Below are 27,286 nucleotides of genomic sequence, written 5' to 3'. Positions count from 1 at the left end.
TAATTCCGAGTGATCAATACTGAAATTACCCAAGTCATAACTAATTGATGGCTTCTCCAAGTACACTTTGCAGACATGTCATATATGTTTGCTTCACTCTACAAGATTATTGATTGTGGTAATTTCTTGAGCATCCTCCTATTACAGAAAAGGACAAAATCGAAGGATCAATCGAATTTAACACGATTTAAGATTCGTTTGAACGTCCAATTGATCCTCATGCATTAGTTTGATCCATCGTGGTACGATTGAATGATCAATCAAACTTTATGAATTTTGTATTATCTTTGTGCACTAGTCTGATTGATCGTGATACCATTGAAGGGTCTATTGAACTCTTGGATTTTTTATCATCACGGTGCACTAGTCTGATCGATCATGATAAGATCGAAGGATCGACCAAACTCTTTGGATTGAAGAATCATCTCGATGCACCTAGTTCGATCAATCATGATACAAGTTAATGATCGATTGAACTCTTTGGATTACATAATTACCAATTTACCGCTCACACGAAATTTTAAATATTTTTTAAAAAGATATTAAGTATAAAAGACATTAGTACGACATTCAGTAGGTATAGGTGAAAAGATACATCTTATTATTTTGTTTTAAGAAGTTCTTGAAAATGCTTAAACAAAACCCTAAATCTTTTCTTTTATTTTCCGCTGCGTATTAGTTTCGCATATTAAATATGTTTATGCTAACCATTACTTCATTGGCAATTTTTCCACAACGATCCAACTAGTTGAGGTCCAAGAATTGCAAGTGCCAAAAGTTATTAATGGCATAGTCAAGTCCTGTAAATCTCCCCGAAATAATTCCTAGAGAGATCCATCACTATCATCAGGAAGACTTTCCTAGTCCCAATTTATTGCTACCGGGAGGATTCGATGTCAAATTAAGAATTCGACTAAATGTATTTAGCCAGAAGAAAAGGAACAATATATACAAGAGGTCATGTTTACCATGTTTTGCCGTAATCAATTATGCTCATGGAAATAAATGTATCAAGGATCACTCACAAGTTTCAAAGAAGAAATTGTCTGAAATTTTGTCGGCCAGGAAAGACTGGACATCAGCATTGACATGGACTTGGAAAGAAGTTGAGCAATGCAACTTGCTTGGTGTTGTCTTTTTAGTGACTTTAGGGAGCACCATAGAATTGATATATAGTTCCGTGGTTTCAAACTTTTTGGAGGGGCTGAATTAGGTAGGACTTTAAGGGACTAATGTCCCCTCATTATTTTTAAATTATTTTAAAATTTTATGCTTTTTATATAATCTCTCTTCCAAAATTAACAAATGTCTCTTCAAAATTTTAAAATTCTCTCTAAATTTTATACCCTTTTTCAGTTATGTCTCTCCCACACTTTAATGTCTAGTTCCGCCCCTGGTTTTTAGTGGTTAAAGTAATTCAATCATGATTATAAATGTATTTAGTTGGAAGAGAAGGAACAATATATACAAGAGGTGATTTTTTCAGCATTCTCATGGAAATATTTACATGGTATAAACCGGCAACTGTTCGAGCAATTTTTTTCTTGTGAAATGAACTTGAAGCATTAAGCATCGGATGAATGGAATAGAAAAAAGAGGGGGAAAAAAAAAGCATTGCATGAATGACTAAATTAGATTATATGGAAATTACATGGCTCGATTAATCATTGCCGTTAAGTGTTAATTAAGAGAAATGCTAGACTTTTTAAATTTTTTTTTTAAAAAATTTTATTTTTAAATAATGTATCACAATTTCATAAGATTGTGACACATTTTTTAAAAATAATAAATTTAATGAGATTATGACATGAGAATCAAATTTTGAAATTTTTTTTTTGAGATGTGCATTTCCCGTCTATCAATCGTTGCTGTCAACTCATGACAACCTTGTCAAAGTCGTTATTCTCACTTACACCAATTTTCTTAATGTCGACCATGAATGATTGGACATCAGCATTGACATTGACTTGGAATGTCTTCATCATGACTATTCTACTTTCTACAACTCTGTGCACGGCGTCCTTAAGCCAGGTAAAGTCTTGCTAGACGAAGAAAATATGGTTGTACATGTTAGTGACTCGGGTTCTCAATTCTTTTTCCTTTCTCTTTTTTGATGGTGGGATCTTCTTTTATATATATGTATGTATAGTCTCACTTGAACTCGCACTAATCCCCTTTACCTCGACCAAGATACAGTCCTCATGGAGAAAACTTGTTTCTTATTCCCCCTTTGTGTGTCACCTCTGATCATGTGGCAATTTTACATGGCAAGCTTAGTTATTGCAACTGTTCCCAACCTTACCATCGATCAATCTGCTCTTCTTGCCTTAAAAGCTCAAATTTCTTATGACCCTTACAATGTTTTGACAAACAACTGGTCCACCAACTTCTCTATTTGCAACTGGGTCGGTATCACTTGTGATTCCAACCATCATCGAGTCATCGCATTAAACCTTTCTTACATGGATCTTGTAGGCACCATTCCTCCACATTTGGGAAACCTTTCATTTCTTTCTAGTCTAAACATTGAAAACAACAGTTTTCATGGCTCTATTCCAAACGAGTTGTCTCATCTCTACCGGTTGCAAATAATTGATCTTAGCCATAACCAACTTTCGGGCTCCATTCCATCCTCAATCTTCAACATATACAGCTTGAAACATATTTATCTCTATGACAACATGCTTTCTGGTCTGATGCCGTCCATTATTTCCAACATTTCATCATTGCAAGTCATTCACCTAGAAGCTAATAAGCTTTATGGTACTATTCCACACACTTTGTTCAAGTGCAAACAACTGCAATATTTATCATTAGCGAATAATGATTTAAGTGGAAGTGTACCTTTGGAAATTGGGGACTTAACCATGCTCAGAGATTTATACCTTTACAACAACGTCTTTGGAGGTATGATTAGTATTCTTTTAGTTTTTAGTCACTTGCAAGTTTGAGTATTTGTTTCCAAATGGTTACTGTTTTGTAGGTACTATTCCACCCACTTTGTTCAAGTGCAAACAACTGCAAATTTTATCTTTGTGGAATAATAAATTTACGGGAAGAGTACCTCAAGGAATTAAAAACTTAACCATGCTCATAGCGTTAGGCCTTTCTCACAACAACTTTGGAGGTATGTTTTGATTGATTTTATGGATGACATCATTGACTTTTTCTTGCCTCAAATTAGGGTTCCCTTCAATTAAAAGTACAAAATAATTTGTCCACAACTTATAAGGAAACAAACGGATTTAAGGAACTTTGGGGAAAAAAGAAAGAAAGAAAATTCTTGTGAATTGCAATCTATTGGTTATTGCTACTAGGTTCTTAATGACCCTCTTCCTAACTTCCGAGTGACAGATTGGTGATCGATCTGGTATGTCGGTCGAGCTTTTCTTAATGTGTCTGCTTGTAAACACGTACGAAGCAGTGTAGCAAAATCAAGATGATTCCAATAAAGATGTGGAAATAAAAGTCAACAAAGAAAATAAAAATCAACAAAAGACGGCTATGTTTTTTTATGTGTTTTAATTTTTTTTTTTCATAAAGTATCCTGATATGATATGAAGCCATGAAGGTAGAAATATTTGCATGATCAATATGAGTTGCAAAAATTATATACGTCGCCAAAAAAAGTTGTAAGTCACTCTCATCATACTGTATTTGATATTTGATTAGTTTAAGAGAAATTGTGATCTTAAGTCTGTATATGTACTTAAGGATTCACACGTATGAAAAACCAGAGAAATAAAATATACATTATGGCTCATTGAATACACAATATATTACTAGTTGCCATGCACAGGCCACCCCAGAGCAGGGGGTGGCCGTTGAGCCACCCTGGCCTATGAGGTGGATGCTCGGCTAGGCCCATGAGCTAGGTGTGGCTTGTGAGCCACGCCTAGCTTGCTCTAGGGTAGGCTTCGAGCCACCCCCATCCCCCAACCTTTTTTTTTTTTTTTTTTTTTTTTTTTTTCTTTTATTTATTTTTTAAATAAGTTTTTAATTTTAAGGTTTTATATATTTATATATTTTACATTTTTTTTAATTAAGAGTGACACATGTCATCATTCTGTTGGTGCTAACGTAGTACATTAACGAAATCCGTCAAGTGTTTCAACGAAATTTGACTACAAAGACTGAATTGTTATTTTAGCCTACCCCGAGGACCTCTGAATTATTTTTTATACCGCAATGAACGATTTATAGTTTAAACCAACCACATGGACTGATTTTGTATTTATTGCTATTTATTAATTAGCTCTTAATTTGAAGTTTTTGTTAGTTTATTACACTTGTTCACTTGTATGCACGATTCATTTAAAGCATTTTTTTTTTTGAATAGTAATGCATGGTTGTTCATATTGTGACCGGTGCAATACCAAGTGAAATTGGAAATCTACAAAGCATTAAGCTCTTTGATGTCAGTTTCAACAACTTTATTGGTCCAATTCCATTTGAGATATTTAACATCTCAACAGTACAAGTAATTTCAATGGTTTGCAATAACTTCTCAGGCCATCTTCCATCAAATGTAGGCCTCTTCCTTCCAAATCTCCAGCAACTTATTCTTTGGGAAAATCAACTAAGTGGAGCAATTCCTAGCTCTATCTCTAATGCTTCACAACTCACTCTGTTAGATTTGAGTGACAACTCATTTTCAGGCTTAATTCCTAAAGCACTTGGTAATTTAAGGTTCCTTACAGGGCTTGGCGTAGCAAACAATAATTTGACCATTGAATCTTCTACTCCAGAGTTCAACTTTTTCTCTTCTTTGTCAAATTTGACATATCTAAAACAGTTACAGTTGTCAGGTAATCTACTGAATAACATCCTTTCTGATTCCATTGGAAATCTCCCAACTTCTCTTGAAGAACTTTACATAGATCATTGCAATATTAAGGGCAACATTCCAAGAGATATAGGCAATTTAAGCAACTTGATGACTTTGTCTCTACAGTTTAATGAATTGACTGGACCTATTCCAACTACTGTGGGAAAATTGCACAAGCTTCAAGGATTGAGAGTTGATAATAATAGACTAGAAGGTCTCATCCCATTTGATCTTTGTCATTTAGAGAGCTTGTTTGAGTTGAATTTAGGTCATAATGAGCTTTCTGGACCTATTCCTACATGTGTAAATAATCTAACTTTTCTAAGATATCTTTATTTACACTTCAACGAATTAACATCTGAGATTCCCTTGAGTTTGTGGAGCCTCTCTTATATCTTAAAGGTCGACTTGTCATCAAATTCTCTAAATGGCTCTCTCTCATTAGAGATTAGAAATTTGAAGGTGTTGATGGAATTGCAGTTATCAAGAAATCAACTATCTGGTGATATCCCAACAACAATTGGTGACCTCAACGATTTAGTTAATCTTTCATTGGCGGACAATAGATTAGAAGGCTCAATTCCTGAATCTTTTAGTAAATTGATAAGTTTGGAATTCTTGGATCTTTCCATTAACAATTTATCTGGAGAGATTCCTAAGTCCTTAGAAGGACTTTCACAACTCAAGTATCTAAATGTCTCTTCAAATAGACTGGAAGGAAAAATTCCTGTAGGAGGACCATTTGTATACTTCTTTGCTGCATCATTTATGTCAAATGATGGACTTTGTGGTGCTCCTCGATTGCAAGTTCCCCCATGTAAAGAAGGTGCTTCTCGACCCAAAAATACCGCAGTAGCATCTATACTAAAGTATGTATTACCAACAATTGGGTTAACAATGCTTGTAGTTGCTTTTGTATTAGAATGGACAAGACGCCAAAAAAGGAATGCAAAACTTCTGGTGGAGACAAACTCACCACAACTAGCGACATGGAAAAGAATTTCCCAACAAGAACTTTTTCAAGCAACAAAAGGGTTCAATGCAAGCAACTTACTTGGTAAAGGGAGCTTTGGATTAGTATACCAAGGGACCCTTTCAGATGGTATGATTGTTGCAATAAAAGTTTTCAACTTGGTAGTAGAAGGGGCATTCAAAAGTTTTGAAACTGAGTGTGGGGTACTACGCAACATTCGTCATCGGAATCTTATTAAAATCATCAGCACGTGTAGTAACAATGACTTCAAAGCTTTTGTATTGGAATACATGCCTAATGGGAGCCTACAAAAGTGGTTGTATTCTCAAGACTGTTGTTTGAGTATCTTACAAAGACTAAATATAATGATTGATGTCGCATCAGCACTAGAATACCTTCATTATGGTTATTCAACACCTATTGTTCATTGTGATCTGAAGCCTAGCAATATCTTATTAGATGAAGATATGGTCTCACATGTTGCTGATTTTGGAATTGTCAAACTGTTAGGTGACAAAGATTCTATGATGCAAACCATGACTCTTGCTACTATTGGGTATATGGCACCAGGTGATATTTTTAGCCTACAACTAAAACTTGCATGTTTATCATTATACTCATTTATACACAAATAACTATAGTTTTTTGGTAGAATATTGATTTTAACACTTTATATCTTTGGAATATATAATTATGTTCTCATGATTAATTGTTATGTTACACGTAGAGTATGGATTGGAAGGAATTGTTTCAACAAGTGGCGATGTGTATAGTTATGGTATTTTGCTTATGGAAACTTTCACAAGAAAGAAACCTACTGATGACATGTTTGGTGGAGAAATGAGCTTGAAGCGTTGGGTAGAGGAATCTTTATCCTTTTCAGTAACTAACGTTGTTGATGCCTATTTGTTGAGAACTGAAAAAGATTATGCTTCTATGGAGAATTGTATGTCATCCATAATGAGATTGGCGTTGCAGTGTTGTGATGAGTTACATGAGCAGAGGATTAATGCAAAAAGGATTTTAATCACACTCAACAAGATCAAATTGAATTTTCTACAAGGTATTGATGGAAGCTAATATGAGAACATCAAGTTTGTTTATAGCTCTTTCAAGTTTGTACGTGCTTTTGAAATAATATTATATTTTTAAGACTCCACTAAAGATATTTTTTTATAGTCATTGATTTGTTTATAACTAGTACAGTTAATGATTGTAGTTATCATCTATAGTTAGCAGCCAATGGGTATTCTACGTTAGTCTCAAAGTGTTGAAGGTAAAAAAATCACTATTTTTGGTATCGGGACACAAATGAAAGCAATTGTGGGATTGCAATTTTTTTTTTTTTTTTAAAGTACATTGAACAAGAAACAAACAGCTAATAGGCTTAATGCAGAAATAAACCATAAAGCAACTTACATTAATAATGTAATAGGAGGTGGGTCTTTCCCACTTACAATAGAAACTGAGGGAGGGGGAGGAGTAGTGGGAATGCGGCCAGAAAAAGATTTGGTTGTGACCCAATGTGCCACTGAGTGGACACAAAGGTTTGCATTTCTATTGACTCTTCTAACACTCTAGGAGATGGAGATTGGAAGAGAGTCAATGATATCGTAAATAACTGATGAGATGCGCCAATCTGGAGGATTCTTGGGATGTTGCAAAGATAGAATAACCACTTGAGAGTTACCCTTAATGATAAATTTCTCAAGATTAAGAGAAGTAGCAAAAGAAATAGCTAGACACACAGCTAAGGCTTCGCCATAATTTGGCAAACAAGGAGAACTAATTTGGGAGATCATACTAATAATATGACCCTTGTGATTTCAACAAATCACTGCTTGTGTTGAAAAAGTATCCTGGGTTACTATGTCAAAATTGATTTTGTAACCAAGACTTGTAGGAGGTAGCCACCGTTCCACTGGAGTTGGCCGGGACTCGATGCCAAGCAATGAAGTGCTCCATAGAAATCTTGTTGATATGTTGAGAGACTTGAACAACATCAAAGGAGAGAGCATCATGAAAGGCTTTATTTCGGTAATGCCAAAGAAGATCACACGGCACAGCTTCAAATATTTGTAACATGTGGTGATCAGTTATAAGGATCCCTAGAGATGTTGGGGAGATAAACAACTCAACCCATTCTACCATATATATTAGAGAAATTAAGAGCCGTAGAATCCAAGGGCCAAAAGGAGTTGCGCCATACTACCCGAGAAAATGTGCTGTTGGAGAATCTGGCTTTCACTCGAAGCCTTTGTCGACGCATGGGGGTCCTATCATGGCCTTAAACCTCATATCTTCAGTCTAGGTGCTTAGTTCTAGGATCATGTCTGGAACAACCATTCTCCCTTCGGTCATGCTTACAACCTCATACATGGTAGGCCTAAGTGACGGGCAAGGGTCTTATGTTCCACCTATTCATTGATATACTTATATGTAATGAACTATATTTTTATCTTACAACTAATTCATAATGTTATAATTAAGCAAAAAAAATAATAATTATTGGTAAAGCATCCTTGCAAGACTTATTGAGACGAGTAGGAAAATGCATACGCAAAATGGAAAAGTTTGCTAATTAAGTTCTTGTTTTCATTAGTTTTTGTCCAAGATGAATGTTATAAACCTATATATACCATTCATCTTGAGGGATAGATTCAGTTGTAAATAGGTGTTGAAGTTAAACTTATTAGTTAGACAGTTAGTTACCAACACGTGACACGTGATGTAATAAAGATAGTTAATTAGTTACTTTACTCTGTTTTTATACTTGTATAAAGATAGGATTCTTCGTATCATTTACACAAAATATTAATTGAAATCATTCGTTCTCCACATGCATTTCATCTTCTATCTTTCTCTCTACTTTCTGATTCTTGATTCTTGCACATTGCAATTCTGTTAGTCAAGGTCACGCTTGCGTTCAACATTTGTATTGTCCACTATCATTGAATTTGAGGCTCATCCTTTTGTTATCATTTTTTACGGGGATAACATGGCATTGAATCTAAGAAAGGTATCCACAAGACCCAATCCTATCTCTGCCACTTGTAGTGCCGGCTCTTCCCTTAGGCGAATTAGGTAGTCGCCTAAAGCCCCCAAGAAAGAAGGCCTCAAAAGTTACATTCCCCCCAGTAGAAAAAGGCCCCAAAAATTACACTTCTCAAGGCCCAATTATAGTCTGATGAGGAAAGGAGGGAAAAAAATTCATTATCTATTTTGTCCCCTATTTATCTCTTCTTTAATTAAGAGACTCTTAAACTTCCATAAAAAAATTCAGATGCAAAAAACACAACAATTAATACTAAAATAAACAGTCATTAATTATCTCTATTTTGGAAGATTCTCACTCCCACAAAAAATCAATAGTCAGAACACAAAGTTGGCCAATAAAAAGGCCCAAAAACCACAAATATGAATTTTTTTTTCTTGAAAGAAAAAAGACAAATCCTACTTGAACAATCTCTCCAGCAAATTACCAAAACTACTCTTTGAAATGCTCTATGATTTCCTCGAGCAGCCATATGATAAGAAGCCCATGAATCCAAGATCGCCGTAGCCACCTCTCGCCTCATCTTTGCCCCTCCTACGGCAATCTCTCATGCCCAAGGTCAGATCTGCAATTTACTTTCGATTTCTTTTTTGATATTTAGAGGTCTTCTAGACCTTTCTTCCACAAGATTTTATGTTCTCATGAGAGCATGCTAGGCAGCATGCACAGCCACACCTTTTCCTTTTGTATTTTTTTTGTCATCCTTTTGATTATTGATGGGGAGCGCAATCAACGCATGGCTGTTGAATAGCCATGTTTTTCCTCTTTTTTCTTCTTCTTTTTTTTTTTTTTTTTTTTTTTTTTTTTTTTTGTTGTGGGGTTGGGGAGTGGTGATTGTAATTTTAAACTTCTCGCCTAAGGACCCCAAATATATCGAGCCGGCCCTGGCCACTCGGTGTGTGTGTGTGCGCGCGCACGCACGCGCGTGTGCGTTCGTGCTTGATGACCCAAGGATAGGCCTAGATATTAGGCTGAAAGTTTGCTTGATGCTTGAACCGTGACGTTTCTGGAAGGACATTACTTCATTGGCAATTTTTCCACATGCATCGATCCATTGTGTGTGTGTTTGCTTGATGACCCTAGGATAGGCCTTGATATTAAGTTGAAATCCAAATAAGCTTACTCGGCTCAAATTTGCACCACATGCATCCACAGTGCATGCATCAGTCCCCAAGATTAATGCTTGAACCGTGACGTTTCTGGAAGGACATTACTTCATTGGCAATTTTTCCACATGCATCGATCCAACTAGTTGAGGTCCAAGAATTGCAAGTGCCAAAAGATATTAATGGCATAGCAAGAAGTTGAGCAATGCAACTTGCTTGGTGCTGTCTTATTAGTGACTTTAGGGAGCACCATAGAATTGATGGTTCCGTGGTTTAGTCGGAAGAGAAGGAACAATATATAGAAGAGGTGATTTTTTCAGCATGCTCATGAAAATATTTACGTGGAATAAACTGGCAACTATTCAAGCAATATTTTTTCTAGTGAAATGAACTTGAAGCATTAAGGATTGCATGAATGACTAAATTAAACTACATGGAAATTACATGGCTCGATTAATTGTTGCTGTCAAGTGTCGAGAGTTTTTTTTTTTTCTTAAAAAATGGTAATTAGCGATTAATAATTATTCAAGGATCACTCACAAGTTTCAAAGAAGAAATTGCCTGAAATTTTGTCATGACAACCTTGTCAAAGTTGTTATTTTCACGTACACCAGTTTTCTTAATGTCGACCATGAAAGATTGGACATCAGCATTGACATTGACTTGGGAAGTCTTCATCATGGCTATTCTACTTTCTACAAGTCTGTGCACGGCGTCCTTAAGCTCACTTGAACTCGGTAAAAGTTTTGCTAGATGAAAATATATATGGTTTTACATGTTAGTGACTCGGGTTCCCAATTCTTTTTCCTTTCTCTTTTTTGATGGTGGGATCTTCTTTTATATTTATCTTCTTGTTCTTTCTCACAAATTCCAAGTAAACCATGAAGTTACGGAATGTTGAGCATTTTCATCTCCACTGACTCAAACTTCATCCTTACCGGGTGCTCAATACTTAAATTACCCAAGTCATAACGAATTGATGACTTCTCCAAACACACTTTGCAGACATGTCATGTTTTGCTTCACTCTACTTGACTATTGATTGTGGTAATTTCCATCTTGAGCATCCTCCCATTAAAGGAAAGGACAAGATCGAAGGATCAATCGAGCTTGACACGATTTAAGGTTCGATTGAATGTCTAATTGATCATAGTGCATTAGTCTGATCGATCGTGATCCCGTTGAAGTGTCTATCGAACTTTTGGATTTTTTATCATCTCGGTGCAATAGTCTGATCAATCGTGATAAAATCAGAGGATCGACCAAACTCTTTGGATTGAAGAATCATCTCGGTGCAATAGTTCGATCAATCATGATACGAGCTAATGATTGATTGAACTCTTTGAATTAAATAATTACCAATTTACCACTCACATAAAATTTTGAATATTAACCTATAAACACAACACAACTACACCATGTTTTTAAGATTCACAAAAGATCTTAAAAGACATTAGAATTTCTAGAATTTTCTGATAACCAAACGATCTATAGTGACTCTAGAACCACACGCCCCATATATGACAAGGGCAAGCGCATGAAATGCTATTCTAAACATCTCATATACATATACTCATTACATCAAAGTTCTATAATTCGTAACCGAAACAACTTAACAACAATATACATCATCCCATAACACGCAAAGCTAACATAAACATCTATATTGTTAAAAAATTTACACTATATCCTAACATATCTTAAATACTGGCTATACAAAAGTGCCATGGGCAAAGATAAATATATCATACTTGTTTATAAACATTTAAAAAATGATGTACAACCTATAAGATAGGTTAAAACATTAGCCTAACCAAAATACATGCGGCATCCCATTACTTCAATCATAGAATTAAGTTCAAGTATGAGGCGACTAGATCCTTATCAGCACTCTCATCACCTGCAATATTAAGATATATGCGATTGTGGGGTTATCACAATGACATAGGTGGATATTTGTAATACTCCGAGAATAAATACATTTATTTATTTATTTAATAATCACGATTTATAAATCCTTATTTTATATATATATATATAAAGGATTCCAATAAAATGCTATAAATTAGATTTACTTAAAACCTTTGACACTTTAAATTTCTTTATTTTTGAACATTTTAGTTTCATCTCGAACAGTCGAGTTGTCTTTTCCCCAAACGCTCGAGTTTCCTCTTAAATAATGAAGTTGTCTTGTTTCTGAATGTTCAGCCTCCTCTCGAATGATCGAGTTGTTTTTATTTCGAACGTTTGAGTTTCCTCTCGAACGTTTGAGCCTGTCTGAGAACATTTTGTGTTTAGCCCCCTCTTGCAAAAGCCCATAAAAAGCTATCTTTATCCTAAAATAATGCCATTTTCGCCTTCTTCTCCCCCCCCCCCCCCTTTTTTTAACACCAGCAGCCCATAGAGGAGAAAGAGAGGTTTTAAAGAGAAAATGTGATTTTGTTTTGAGCCTTCTTCCTCAAGAAAATGTAACCCCTAAACCTCAATCTCATTTTAATATGTATTAGCATATTATTAGGTAAATCTGGCTGTAGAACTATATACGATGCTCATAGTATTAAAGTATTGATTAAGTGATTAAATTTACTTATTTCTATTAGTTTAAACTTTTAAAAAAAAGTTGCAATCCATCACATACAAATAAATTGACTTTCATCTGCTCGCTTAATTATTTTACGAAAATGACATCTAGTACATAGTTTTACAGCGTCTTTCTCTCATCCTCTCATTTTTCAAAATTACCATTGAATCAATAGGGTCCATAGGTAGGACTCATATAAACCCTACAAATTCAATGATAATTTTAAAAATTGAAAAGACGGGAGAAGAACCAAGCTAGAAATGAAATGGATCATTTCTCTTTTACACAGCAGAGAAGGAAAAATACATAGTTATACAACACATACAACAAAAGTACTGCAATTTCCCCAAGCCATGAGTGACACAGAACCAATTTATTCTTCGCCCTTCCTCTTCACTACGATAAGCTACTTAATACTATCATCTGTTCAACAAATTCATTATTGAAGCCACACGTTTCTTTTTCATGGGCCGCAATGACTCTGGCCGTTGTAAGGAGGAGCACATCTCTCAGTTATTGGAGGCGCTACCCTATATCCAGGCTGGCCTAAAACCACGGCAGCTTCATTCCCTACAATTTTTTTAAAATTATAAATTTTCAAATTATGTAAATTTAGGTCGTTTCATGCATTGAACGACATGAAAAGTGTTACATATTAAAAATGTGACATGTAAACAATGAAAATTGAGTATATTTTTATCAGGTTCTTATACTTTATGTCGTATACAAGCTTTGAGAAAAAAACTGTGTTTTGGTTTAGTAAAGAAAAAACGTCTCTTCAAAAGTGAAGAAAAAGCTTTTTAGAATTTTTTTTTTTGTTTTTGTTGCCTCGATAATATGTCATATCTTAAATATGTAGTACTTTTTTCGCCATTCGATGTAAAAAACGGCTAAAATTCACATAAATTGATAATCTAAAGTTTCTTTGAAATTGTAGAGGATCCTAATCGGCTCTGCTACGCCTATAAAATATTTGATCTCTACATGATAAATCCAAAATCATACTCATACCTGGTACTGGTTAATTAGTCTTTTCTGTTTAAATTTTCTTTTAACATTTCTCACCTTATTGATCGAATATCATAAAATTTGTTATTGATATGACTAATCCTGCACCCTCTTGCTCAGTTTTCCGAAGTATTATTGCTATTTAAGATATATATAACGTATTAGATTACTAGCCGAAAATTTTCAATCATATCATATTAATTAGTTGATTCTAGTACGATCAATAATATATATATAATCAACCAAGATTGCAAAAAGTTAAAATATTGCTGAAATGAATGACCAAATTAATAATAATTAAGTAGACGCACGAAGCATTCCCACTGAATCTCTTATTATTCTTGCATTAAGATTAAGAACGGAAAAGATCATGAAAATCCACCCTAGTAACATTTTTTTTATTCAATTAGAAAAAAAAAAAATAATAATAATAATAATAATAATAATAATGAAGCAGAGTTTCATCGTGTATGTAAAGAAGACACATGCACATGTAAAGCTAATGAATGTTGAAAATAAGAACACAACGGAATTCGTAGTCTCACCGCCGCTGGAACCAGATAATTCTCGAGCATTTATGTCGGAAGGAAGAAAGAATATGGAAGCCAAAAGAATGCATGCTATAAAAAAGGTCTTCATATTGGAGAGGAGAGTGGACACTGTTTGCTTTATGCTTTATCCCCACTTACCTACACCAACTATTATTTATAGTGGATTAACTCTGGAGACGAATTCTGGGTGTGTGTGAAAGAGAGAGATTCTAATTTGACCGTTTAAAATAATAGAACGAGTAAGCTAAAAACAACACAAGAATTAATGAAAATATGCTGAATTGGAAATAATGCATGAAAAGAAAGTTCAACACATTTTAATCAAACGGTACTGATTTTAAAAGGGGAAATGCTACTTTTACAACAACTGCACAACAAGTGCAGCAGTCGGGGCCTTTTTAGAAGCCATCTCATTTTTTTGATAGACACATAATAAACACTTAGAGTCCGTTTGAGTTTTCAATTTCAAAAAGTACGATTTAAAATAACGATTTTAAAATTTGCGATTTGAAAAAAATGATTTTTAAAAACGCAGTTAAGCGTTTGGCAAAATCGCAGTTTAGCCTTTAAAATCGTAAATTAGCCTTTAAAATTTCGCGTTTTCAAAAAGGCACCATCTTACCTGAGATTTGAAAAAGCAGATTTTTTGCGTTTTCAAATCGCAATTTTTAAAAACGCAATTTCCAAACGATTTATGTTTTGCGATTTGGTTTAAAATCGCACCCATTGTCTATGAAATCGCAATCCTAAACGCATCCTTAATGTATTATTAGAATTACTTATTTTTTCAGAATGCTAATCATGGAAATATTGAGTAAGTCTAATAATACATTTAAGTGTCAATAAAAAAATAAAATGGCTTTTAAAATTACTATTTGATCGAATTTATCATTTGATCAATCACATGTCTAATGGTGATTTTAAATACCACCTCATTTTTTTATGGATACTTGATAAATACTTAATGTATTTGTAAAATTACTCGAAAATATTTAAGTGGAATAAACCGGCAACTGTTGGAGCAATTTTTTTCTTGCGAAATGAATTCTTTTGCACATAATAAAATTAAGCATTAAGCATTGGATGAACGGATAAGAAAAAAGAGAAAAAGAAGAAGAAAGAATTGCAAGAATGACTAAATTAAATTACATGGAAACTACATGGCTCGATTAATTGTTGCATGCTGTGTCAAGTGTCGAGTTTTTTTTTTCTTTCTTTTTTTTTTTTTTTTTAAAAAAAAAAAAAAAAAAAGAAAAGAAAAAAAGAAAAGAAAAGCAATTAGCGATTGATATCATGGATAAATCACAAGTTTCAAAGAAGAATTGCCGAGAAATTTCCAGAAATTTTGTCATGACAACCTTGTCAAATTAAGTCGTTAATCTCACGTACACCAAATTTCTTAAACTCGACCGTGAAAGATTAGACATCAGCATTGACGACGTTGACTTGGAAAGTCTTCATGATCATGGCCGGCTATTCTACTTTCTACAACTCTGTGCACGGCGTCCTTAACCAGGTAAAATCTTGCTAAATGAAAATATATATAGTTGTGTATGTTATGACTTGGGTGTTGAATCTGAATATTATTTAAATTTATTGCATGAATTACGAGGTTTGACTTTGTGAGATAAAATTTGAAAAAATTTAAAATTTTTTCAAAAAGTTGAATAAAATATAATTTATTTTTTTAAAAAAGTTGAATATTATTTTAAATATTATTCAAAACAAACACACTATTAATGACTCGGGTTGTCAAAATATATATAATAATAATAATTGTATCTTCTTCTTCTTTCCCACAAATTCCAAGTACAAACATGTAAGTTACGGAATGTTGAGCATTTTCCATATCTCCACCGACTCCAACTTCATCCTTACCGAGTGCTCAATGCTGAAATTACCCAAGTCATAACTAATTGATGGCTTCTCCAACTACACTTTGCAAACATGACATGTTTGCATGCTTCACTCTACAAGATTATTGACTGTGGTAATTTCTTGAGCATCCTCCCATTAAAGAAAAAGACAAGATCAAAGGATCAATCAAATTTAACATGATTTAAGGTTGGTTTGAACGTCTAATTGATCTTAATGCATTAGTTTGATCCATCGTGTAGGGTACAATTGAATGATCAATCGTAATACCATTGATGAGTCTATCGAACTCTTGAATTTTTTATCATCTCAGTGCACTAGTTCGATCAATCATGATACCATTGAAGGGTATTTCAAACTCTTAAATTTTTTATCATCACGGTACACTAGTCTGATTGGTCATGATAAGATTAAATGATCGACCAAACTCTTTGGATTGAAGAATCATCTTGATGCAATAGTTTGATCAATTATGATACGAGCTAATGTTCGATTGACCTCTTTGGATTAGATAATTACCATTTTACCACTCACATTAAATTTTGAATTTTTTTTAAATAGATATTAAAAGTCTCACCGCGTTGGTACATAAACATTTATGTCGGAAGGAAGAAAGAATATGGAAGCCAAAAGAACGCATGCTATAAAAAAGGTCTTCGTATTGGAGAGGAGAGAGTCTGTTTGCTACTTTGCTTTATGCTTTATCCCTACTTACCTACGCATACTATTATTTAGGAATAATTGCACCGTTGATCCCGTGGTATGTCATAATTATTTTTCACTCCCTATGATTTAAAAAGTGCATGAGAGGTCATTATGGTTAGCGATAATTACAAATCGATCTTTACAGTCAAATTTCGTTAAAAATTTTAACAGATTCTGTCAAATGCCACGTCAGCGTCATGTGTCGCTAATAAGATGGCGACACGTGTCCATCTAAATAAAAAAATATAAATTTATTAAAAAAAATTATTTTTTAAAGAAAACAAAAAAACAAAAAAGAAGAAAAAAAAAAAAAAAAAAGCCAGCAAAGGGGTGGCTGGGCGCCACCCCCGGCGGCCTTTGGGGGTGGCTCGCGGCCACCCCCTTGCCCCATTTTTTTTTTTTTTAAAAAAATAAGTTTATTTATTTATTTTTTAATAAATTTATATTATTTTATTAAGATGTGCATTCAGTGACACGTGGCACTGACGTGGCATTTGACGAAATCTGTTAAAATTTTTAACGGAATTTGACTGTAGGGATCGATTTGTAATTATTGCTAACCACAAGAACCTCCCATGTACGTTTTAAACTATAAGGAGTGAAAAATAATTATGGCATACCACAGGGACCAACGGTGCAATTATCCCTATTATTTATAGTGCATTAACTCTGGAGCCGAATTCTGATTGTGTGTGGAAGAGAAAGATTTTAATTTGGCTGTTTCAAATATTAGAATGAGTAAGCTAAAAACAACACAAGAATTATTGAAAATATGCTGAATTGGAAATAATGCATAAACAGAAAGTTCCACACAAAAAGGGGATTAAAATTAAAGGACAACGGAAAAAGAATCAACGTAATAAGACTTACTAACTTTGGAATAGTCCATAAATTAAGAGTTAAATATAATTCACCCTTTAAAGTTGTCATACATTTTAAATTCGACTACCAAAGTTTAAAAATTTACAATATGCCCCCCCAAGTTTTCAAAATTGTCAATGTTGCCATTCTATTTGACTTATCTTTCAAATCAGACGGAATTTTGAACACGTGCGTATCTCGTGAATTTTTTTTTATGTAAATTTATCCATTTTACCCTCACTCCAAAACGTCGTCATTTTGCCTTTAGGGGGGCAAATTGAAAATTCAGGAAACTTTGTGGAGGCAAATTGCAAATTTTTAAATATTGACTAACAACTAAAAAGAAAAAAAAGAAAAAAAATACAATTTAGCCCTCTAAACTACCACAATTTTTCTGGATGGCCCCCCAAACTACCAAGGCTTGCACTCTGGCCCCCCAAACTACCAAAACCTTTGAAAAATGTTCCTTTGGGCGAAATATTCCCATACAAATAAAAAGATTTTAAAAAAATATTTTATAAAAAGATTTTATAAAAAGATTTTAGAAAAGATTTTAAAAAATAAAATTTTATTTTAATTTGTTTTGAATTTTTTTTTTAATTTTTTAATTGAAAAATGACACGTGACAAGGGTATTATGAGGATATTTCGCCAAAAGAGGCATTTTTCAATGGTTTTGGTAGTTTGGGGGGTTAGAGTGCAAGTCTTGGTAGTTTAGGAGACCATCTAGAGAAAATATGGTAGTTTTGGAGGTTAAATTATATTTTTCCCCAAAAAAAATAAAAATAAAAATTATGTTTAACAAAGATATACACATTGACTAACAATAATTATATATATTCAAATTGGGAGAGCCATAAATAACATCTAACAATAAATTTAAATTACCGACAAAAGTTTAATTATAAACTATCGATCTTAGCTTATGTTTTCAAGCTTTGGGGGTCTCCTGGCTCTAATTGATGTGGAGAATTGTCTAGACGATCTAGTCTCTACTCCTAAGTTTTAAAAGGAATTGTAAAGTGAAGAACTTAGAGTGCACAATTAACTATGTTACCAGGGGTTTCGGTTCTAGGCGGGGCAAGGCAAGAGGTCTTTTGAAGTGAAGTTTTTGTCTCTGGGTTCTTAGGCTAATTTTGTAGGGGTCTTTCGGTTCTCTCTTTTTTTGGATTTTTTGGGTGTTTTTTCTCCCTCTCCCCTCTCTCCTGTTTTGGTTTCCTCTTTGTATACTTTCTGCATATTTTGGAATGCCTTTTGCGTTTTTAATAAAATCTTCTCCTCACTTACCAAAAATTTTCTCCTTTTTTTTTTTTTTTTGGGTATTTTTCCTCCCTCTCTCCTCTCTTGTTTTGTATACTTTATGTATATTTCGGGGCTCCTTTTGCATTTTTAATAAATTTTTCTCCTTGTCAAAAAAAAAAAAAATACCACCATACATGGTCCAGGGCCACAGAGCGGGAGAAGCAAAGAGAGGGAAAAGTAGGCTGGCAAGGAGACGTGGAGAGACTAGGTAGCATGGTCTGTCGGATTGGGGGACAGTTTATTTTTTGGTACCCATCACCTGACAACTGTTTGACCCCCGTCAGAAATCCATTTCCCTTACTGATACGTGGTTCAAAAATCTTATAACCCTTCTTTTTGACAATGCTGAGAACCCCATATCGTGGAGCCTTCTGTGGATCCTGCATTGGCCAAGAATTCCTAGATTTGAAAGAAAAGGATTAATTTAAATGTTATTGACATATAAATGGCCTCAACCTCAAAAACCTATACTAACCCCACTAAAACTGAAGCCATTATATTATCTCTTGTTTTCTTGTATAATAGCTGCTTTTTCTTGGTGCCTTTGTTGATTTGTTCTCTGCCTTTTGGTTGGATTATTGGAGTTATCGCATTATTAATTTAGGGTTTATCTTCTTGACGGTAGGTGTTCCACTTAAAAATGATTGAAAATTGCAATTTGAAGATGATGGGAAACTCTAGGTACTTGGCAATAAAGATCATTAAAAAAATAAAGATTAATTAGTAATTGGATGTTGCTGTAGGTGAAAGAGCTTGAAATGCAGCTGTTGAGTTGTTGGCTACATATGAAGACTACACATTTTTCATGAGCAATTCATTCTGTTGGAGATAGGTGCCAGCCTGGAGGAGAGGTGCTTGAACTCTATATAATGCGAAGTTTTTCCTCTTCTAATGTTTTGTCTTTATATAAATAATTTTTTTTATTCATTTTCTCTGATTTGTTAATTTAATGCTTGAAATGCAGTTAACCAATTTTAAGAAGTTGTTCAGGATGAGATTGCAAAGCTCAAGGCTAGTTCATCTTCAGTTCCACAAAACCATCCTATAATACGCCAATTTATAGAAGCTATCTGGGTATGTTTTCTCTCTATTATTTTATGTGGAGTTTCTTGAGTGTTGGACCTATTAAAAGCATAGGCAAGAATTACAAATTTTTACTCCTAGATTTTTTACATTTTTTCTTAGTTTTTCTATTTTAAAATTCCGTGTTTAAGTGTTTTCTACTTCTTATTTTTTATCTAATACATTCTTACTGTGTTACTAATGCTAATGTATTAGTAAGAGAGAAGAAGCTAGAAAGAGGGAGAAGAGACAAGAAGCTGAGTAGAGAAAGAGAGAGAAGAGGGAGGAAGCGAAAGAGAGAATTAATTTTTCATAATTTTATTCGATCAAAGTCCATCTTCATTGAGACACGAGACACTTAAACAGACTAAGAGACAAAACCCTAGGCCAATACCCATTTACTGACTTACCTAACATAATCTAGGGCAACACCCATTTATTAAATTTCCTAAAATCCTTTAGGACAATCACCTCCTTATTGAATTACGAAGACAATACCATTGACTCTTGAAATCAAATAAAACATAAAATTAAATTCTAATAACCGTTATAAACCAATATTTCGCGTTTTTCCTTTAGCATCATTCTCCCTTGGTTGGAAAAAACTCGACCTCAAGTTTTGAAATACTAAAAGGTTGAAAACATAAGCTCAGAAAAATTTGTGGGTCCAAGCCCAACTTCTAAATAAGGTGTTAGGTTTTTAATTGGCATATTCAGTGCTCAAAACAAATGTGTATGTAGTTTGTGGTTGGGTAGATTTGTACTTACGATTTGGGTTGAAAAATGTTCAAGAAAATCAAGTACATCAAGCTTCGTTTGCAGGCTTATCCGCTAGTGTCCGGACAAAATGCTCTGGCAGTGTGCATTGTCTGCTGGTTCGTTTACTGATGTCTGGACGGTTGTTTAGATAGAATGTTTCTTTTGTTGTTTTGTTCACTCATGTCCAACTTGAAGAAACAAAAGGTTTCGTTTTCTTTGGCCTTCATACTTGTCCGGACGATTTGAGAGACAGAAGCTTTGGTCTACAGTTGCGTTCGATGGTGTCCAAGAAACTCGTAGTATAAGGCAAGAAACCCTAAGGATGTTTGGATATCTCACTAACTTGACCGGACAACGCCACATAAAACCTAAACCGACTTTAGGTTTTCTGTTTGATTTTTCCAAGTTTATGAAAGGACTATGAAGGCACTATTTTAAGAAGCTAAGCAGAAATGAGTAAGGCTGATATTGTGAGATTCTATACACTAAAAGCTTAGCAATTTCATTGTGTGATTAGAGAAACATTTAAGATAAGCTGAATAACATTTATTCTCTTGGAGTGATCAAACCACAAGTTGTTCTACATCAAAAACAACTTGAATTCTGCAGCTGCTGCAATAGAATGAAAGTGGGCAAGGGGGTGTTTGTTTGGGTACAAATGTCTATCTAATTCATTAGAAGGGTTGTTTAGTGTATTTTGCCTGTATTATGAATTCTTCTTAGTGTTGCTTTCTTGGGTTTGGCCGTCTTTGAGTGGTTTTATCTTTGATGTATTATTCAAAGGGTTTCCATTTTGTTAACAAAATTTGTTGTGCTGATGTATGATTGGTTTATGCTTTCTTAGTGGTTTGATATCAACTTTTTATTCTGCTGCATAATTGTTGGTTGTGAGCATTGGGGTGTAAATTTTGCATTTCAATTGGCATCAGAGTGAGGTTCTCTCATTTTGGATTAAACTCCTAAGTGTGATCCTTGTCCCCAATTGTCAATGGCTCACTCACAATCTCTGTTGGTACCACCCTATTTTGATGGGTACAATTATGCTTGCTGGAAAGTTTGCCTGAGAGTCTCCCATAAATCTTTAGACGAGCATGTCTAGATGACCACTGAGAAAGATTGGAAACGGCTAGAAATGCCTCTGTATCAATGGTCCAAAGATGAGCTTAGTGAGTGTAATTGGAATAGGAAAGGCCTAAATCTGTTTTCATGGTCATGTCTCCTGAGGAATTCAAGCGAATTTCTCTTTGTGAGATTGCTAAGGAGGCATGAGAAATCATAGAGGTTACCCATGAAGGTACTAAGGCTGTGAAGAATTTCAAATTTCAGATGTTAACATCTAAGTTTGAAGAAATTAATGAGGGATGATGAGACGTTCGACGAGTTCTATGCTAGTTGAATGATTTTGTAAATTCTAGTTTCAACCTTGGGAAAAAGATTCTTGACAATAAGATTGTCAAGAAAGTCTAGAGGTCTCTACTTGTAATGGCTCACAGAAAAGTGCTAGCCACATCTATACTATCAATCCAAAATGACTAATCAATTTAGAGATTTCTTAGAATCTATTATAAAGTTCAGTTTCACCTATAACAATGTGGGACTTATTGTTCCATTGATGGTGGTCTTTTTTGGTTGGTCGGTGGCTCTAGAAAATATCCTTACCATGAAAAATCTTTGAAAGTGGCATGTCATTGTGGTTAATTGGTGTTGTTTATGTAAACGGAATGGGGTATCTGTGGGCCATTTTCTACTTTATTGTGAGGTTGCTTATGCCATTTGGAATGTTTTCTTTAGTCTTTTTGGGTTTTTTGGACCATGCCTAGATGAGTAGTCGATTTATGTGCTTTGTTGGTGGACTGTTGGCAACACTCAGAATGCTGATGTGTGGAAGATGGTGCCTTCGTGCTTGTTGTGGTGTCTATAGAGGGAAATTAATGATAGGAGTTTTGAGGACCGTGAGAGGACATTAGAGGAGATTAAGTTTTTATTTTTCAACACATTATATATTTGGACAGCTGCCTTTGTTTCTCCTTTGGTGATTAGTTATAATGATTTTCTTATTCTTTTTGCCAATTCTAATTATATGGCTTCTCTTGTACCTAGATGTGCTTTACGCTTTTAATGATAAAAAAGAAAAAGAATAAAAGTAAATCTGGTGGGTACATTCTTGAGTCTTTTTTAGATGCCAATGAGTGAAAAAAATAAACAAAAGAACAAAAGAAGAAAAAAAATAAGATTATGGTCCATATGCAACACAGATTTTTTTTGGGTGATTCCTTGATCTCTTGGAAATAAAATAAACAAAACACAATTTCCATATCATCTGTTGAAGCAGAGTATAGGTCTATGGCCTTTGTCACTTGCGAGCTTCTTTGGCATTTTGCTCTGCTTAAGGACTTGCAGCTTCCTCATACTCAGCCTGCTTTGATTTTTAGTGAAAGTCAAGCTGTCCTACATATCGCAGCTTTGCTAACTCTGTATTTCACGAGCGCACCAATCATATAGAACTCGATTGGCACATTGTATGTGACGATTACTTAGGATTGATACGCACTTTGCATGTTCAGTCTAAACACAAAGTCCCTGACATTCTTACTAAGCCTCTTTCTTGTTCTTCTTTTCGTTAGTTGTTGTCCAAGATGAATGTTATAAGCCTTTACCATTCATCCTGAGGGATCGATTCAGCTGTAAATAGATGTTGAAGTTAAACTTATTAATTAGACAGCTGGATTGATTAGTTAATCAATTAGAGTGGTTAGATTGGTTAAGCTACACTGACACGTGATGTAATGAAGATAGTTAATAATTAGTTAGTTTACTCTGTTTTTATATTTGTATAAAGATAGGATTCTTCGTATCATTTACACAGAATATAAATTGAAATCATTCATTCTCCACATGCATTTCATCTTCTCTCTTTCTCTCTACATTCTGTTTCTTGATTCTTGCATATTGCAATTCTGTTAGTCAAGGTCACACTTGCGTTCAACATTTGCATTGTCCGCGCGCTATCATTGAATTTGAGGGTCATCCTTTTGTTATCATTCTTTACAGGGATAACACGCATTGAATCTAAGAAAGGTATCCACAAGACCCAATCCTATCTCTATCACTCGATGTGTGTATAAATAGATGACGATTATAAATGTACTTAGTCAGAGAGTGTCAACCATGTGGAATCAATTATGCTCGTGGAATATATATCAAGGATCATTCACAAGTTTCAAAGAAGAAATTGCCTGAAATTTTGTGATCATGATCAAATGCCTTTTTCTTTTTTGATGGTGGGATCTTCTTTTATATATATATATATATATATATATATATATATATATATATATATATATATATATATATATATATATATTATCTTGCACTAATCCCCTTTACCTCGACCAACATACAGTCCTCATGGAGAAAACTTGTTTTCTATTCCCCCTTTGTGTGTCACCTTTGATCATGTTGCAATTTTACATGGCAAGCTTAGTTATTGTAATTGTTCCCAACTTTACCATCGATCAATTTGTTCTTCATGCCTTAAAGGCTCAAATTTCTTATGACCAACACAATGTTTTGACAAACAATTGGTCCACCAGCTTCTCTATATGCAATCGGGTCGATATCACTTGTGGTTCCAGCCATAATCGAGTCATTGCATTAAACCTTTCTTACATGGATCTTATAGGCACCATTCCTCCACACATGGGAAATCTCTATTCCCAACGAGTTGTCTCATCTTTACCGGTTGCAACATTTATTCTTCGAATGCAATAACTTAAGGGAAAATATCCCTTTAGGGATGGGGCTGTTGTCCAAGCTTCAAAGATTGTTTCTATATGGTAACAAATTCTCGGGAACTATTCCTCCATCTCTATCTAATATATCTTTGTTGCAAATAATTGATCTTAGTCAAAACCAACTCTCGGGCTCCATTCCATCCTCAATCTTCAACATATACAACTTGCAAGAAATTGATCTTAGAGACAACATGCTTTCTGGTCCGATGCCGTCCATTATTTACAACATGTAATCATTGCAAGTCATTAACCTAGGAGCTAATAAGCTTTATGGTCCTTTACGTATGGATATGTTTGATTAGCTTCCCTACTTACAAGAGCTTGGAATGTCTAATAATCAGTTTTCTGGCCAACTCATATTCACTTTGTTCGAGTGCAAACAATTGCAATATTTATCATTGGCGAATAATGATTTCATTGGAAGTGTACCTTCGAAAATTGGGGACTTAACCATGCTCACAGAGTTATAACTTGACAACAACATCTTTGGAGGTATGTTTAGTATTCTTTTAGTTTTTAGTCACTTGCAAGTTTGAGTATTTGTTTCCAAATGGTAATTGTTTTGTAGGTACTATCCCACTCACTTTGTTCAAGTGCAAACAAATGCAAATATTATCTTTGTCGAATAAAAAATTTATAGGAAGAGTACCTCAAGGAATTAGAAACTTAACCATGCTCAGAGCGTTAGGCCTTTCCCTCAACAACTTTGGAGGTATGTTTTGATTGATTATATGGATGACATCATTGACTTTTTCTTGCCTCAAATTGGGGTACCCGTCAATTAAAAGTACAAAATAATTTGTCCACAACTTACAAGGAAACAAAAGGATTTAAGGAACTCTTTGGAAAAAAGAAAGAAAATTCTTGCGAATTGTAATATGTTAGTTCTTAGTACTAGGTTCTTAATGACCCTCTTCTTGACTTCCGAGTGACAGAACGATGATTGATCGGGTATGTCAGTTGAGCTTTTCTTAATGCGTCTGCTTGTAAACACGTACCAAGCAGTGTAGCGAAATCAAGACGATTCCAATAACGATGCGGAAATAAAAGTCAACAAAGAAAATAAAAATCAACAAAGACGGCTATGCTTTTTAATGTGTTTTAAATGATTTTTTTTTTCCCAAAAAGTGTTCTGATATGATATGAAGGTTAAAATATTTGCATGACCAATATGAATTGCAAAAATTATATACATTGCCAAAAAAATTGTAAGTCACCCATCATATTGTATTTGATTAGTTTAAGAGAAATTGTGATCTTAAGGCTATATATGTACTTAAGCATTTATACATATAAAAATCCAGAGAAAGAAAATACACATTAGGGCTCGTTGACTACACAATATATTAGCAGTTGCCATGCGTAGGCCACCCCATAGCAGGGGGTGGCCTTCAAGCCACCTCGGCCACCTTTGGGGTTGTTCGCGCACCACCTCGGCCTATGAGGTGGATGTGCGGCTAGGCCCATGAGCTAGGTGTGGCTTGCGAGCCACTCTCAGCCTGCTTTGGGGTAGCCTTAGAGCCACCCCTGTCTCCGTCCCCTTCCCCCCCAAACCCCCTTTTTCTTTTTCTTTTTTCTTTTTTTTCTTTTCGTTTCTTTTTTTTTTTTTTAAAAAAAAAAAAAAAAAACAGTTTTTAATTTTTAGGTTTTATATATCTATACATTTTATTATTCTATTGGTGTTGACGTAATACACTAACGGAATCTGTCAAGTGTTTCGATGAAATTTGACCGTAAGGACTAAACTGTTATTTTGGCTTGCCTCGAGGACATCTGAATTATTTTTTAAACCGTAAGGAACGATTTATAGTCTAAGCCAACCACATAGATTGATTTTGCATCTATCCTTTTTTATTAATTAGCTCTTAATTTGAAGTTTTTGTTGGTTTATTACACTTTTTCACTTGTATGCACGATTCATTTAAAGCACAATTTTTTTTTTTTTTTTTGAATAATAACGCATGGTTGTTCATATTGTGACAGGTGCAATACCAAGTGAAATTGGAAATCTACAAAGCATTGAGATCTTTAATATCGTTTTCAACATCTTTATTGGTCCAATTCCATTTGAGATATTTAACATCTCAACAGTACAAGTAATTTCAATGGTTTGCAATAACTTCTCAGGCCATCTTCCATCAAATGTAGGCTTCTTCCTTCCAAATCTTCAGCAACTTTTTCTTTGGGAAAATCAACTAAGTGGAACAATTCCCAACTCTATCTCTAATGCTTTACAACTCACTCTCTTAAACTTGAGCAACAACTCATTCTCAGGCTTAATTCCTAAAGCACTTGGTAATTCCTTGAGTGGCTCAATGTTGCAAACAATAATTTGACCATTGAATCTTCTACTCCAGAGTTCAACTTTTTCTCTTCTCTGTCAAATTTGACATATCTAAAACAGTTAGATTTGTCAAGTAATTTACTGAATAACATCCTTTTTGATTCCATTGGAAATCTCCCAACTTCTCTTGAAGAACTTTACATAGATCATTGCAATATTAAGGGCAGCATTCCTAGAGATATAGGCAATTTAAGCAACTTGATGACTTTGTCTCTACGGTTCAATGAATTGTTTGGACCTATTCCAACTACTGTGGGAAGATTGCACAAGCTTCAAGCATTGAGAGTTGATAATAATAAACTAGAAGGTCTCATACCATTTGATCTTTGTCATTTAGAGAGCTTGGTTGAGTTGTATTTAGGTTATAATGAGCTTTTTGGACCTATTTCTGCATGTGTAAATAATCTGATTTCTCTAAGATATCTTTACTTACACTTCAACAAATTAACTTCTACGATTCCCTTGAGTTTGTGGAGATCTTAA

The 27,286-nt window shown here is 34.3% G+C and overlaps 1 protein-coding gene across 1 annotated transcript; it reads left to right on the top strand.

Annotated features, from left to right (window-relative positions):
* Nucleotides 1–2,264: 2,264 nt before the first annotated feature.
* LOC133876231 (probable LRR receptor-like serine/threonine-protein kinase At3g47570) lies at nucleotides 2,265–27,286 on the top strand. The gene is made up of 5 exons (XM_062314516.1): nucleotides 2,265–2,694; nucleotides 4,371–6,371; nucleotides 6,529–6,864; nucleotides 26,443–26,754; nucleotides 26,817–27,286. Exons 1-5 carry the CDS (start codon nucleotides 2,265–2,267, stop codon nucleotides 27,284–27,286), a joined length of 3,549 nt encoding a protein of 1,182 aa, XP_062170500.1.

Source organism: Alnus glutinosa, chromosome 8, assembly GCF_958979055.1.
Source record: "Alnus glutinosa chromosome 8, dhAlnGlut1.1, whole genome shotgun sequence".
Taxonomy (NCBI): Eukaryota; Viridiplantae; Streptophyta; class Magnoliopsida; order Fagales; family Betulaceae; genus Alnus; species Alnus glutinosa.
Note: the sequence above shows the minus strand (reverse complement) of the source record. Positions and strands in the feature narration are given on the sequence as shown.

Bases quoted from the DNA above. Each gene is read 5' to 3' on its own strand.
- LOC133876231 (XM_062314516.1), top strand. From the start codon at position 2,265: ATGGCAAGCTTAGTTATTGCAACTGTTCCCAACCTTACCATCGATCAA. The intron at 2,695-4,370 runs TGATGCCGTCCA...TTGTGACCGGTG, and splicing joins TGACAACATGCTTTCTGGTC to CAATACCAAGTGAAATTGGA. The intron at 26,755-26,816 runs GTAATTCCTTGA...CTTCTACTCCAG, and splicing joins CTTAATTCCTAAAGCACTTG to AGTTCAACTTTTTCTCTTCT.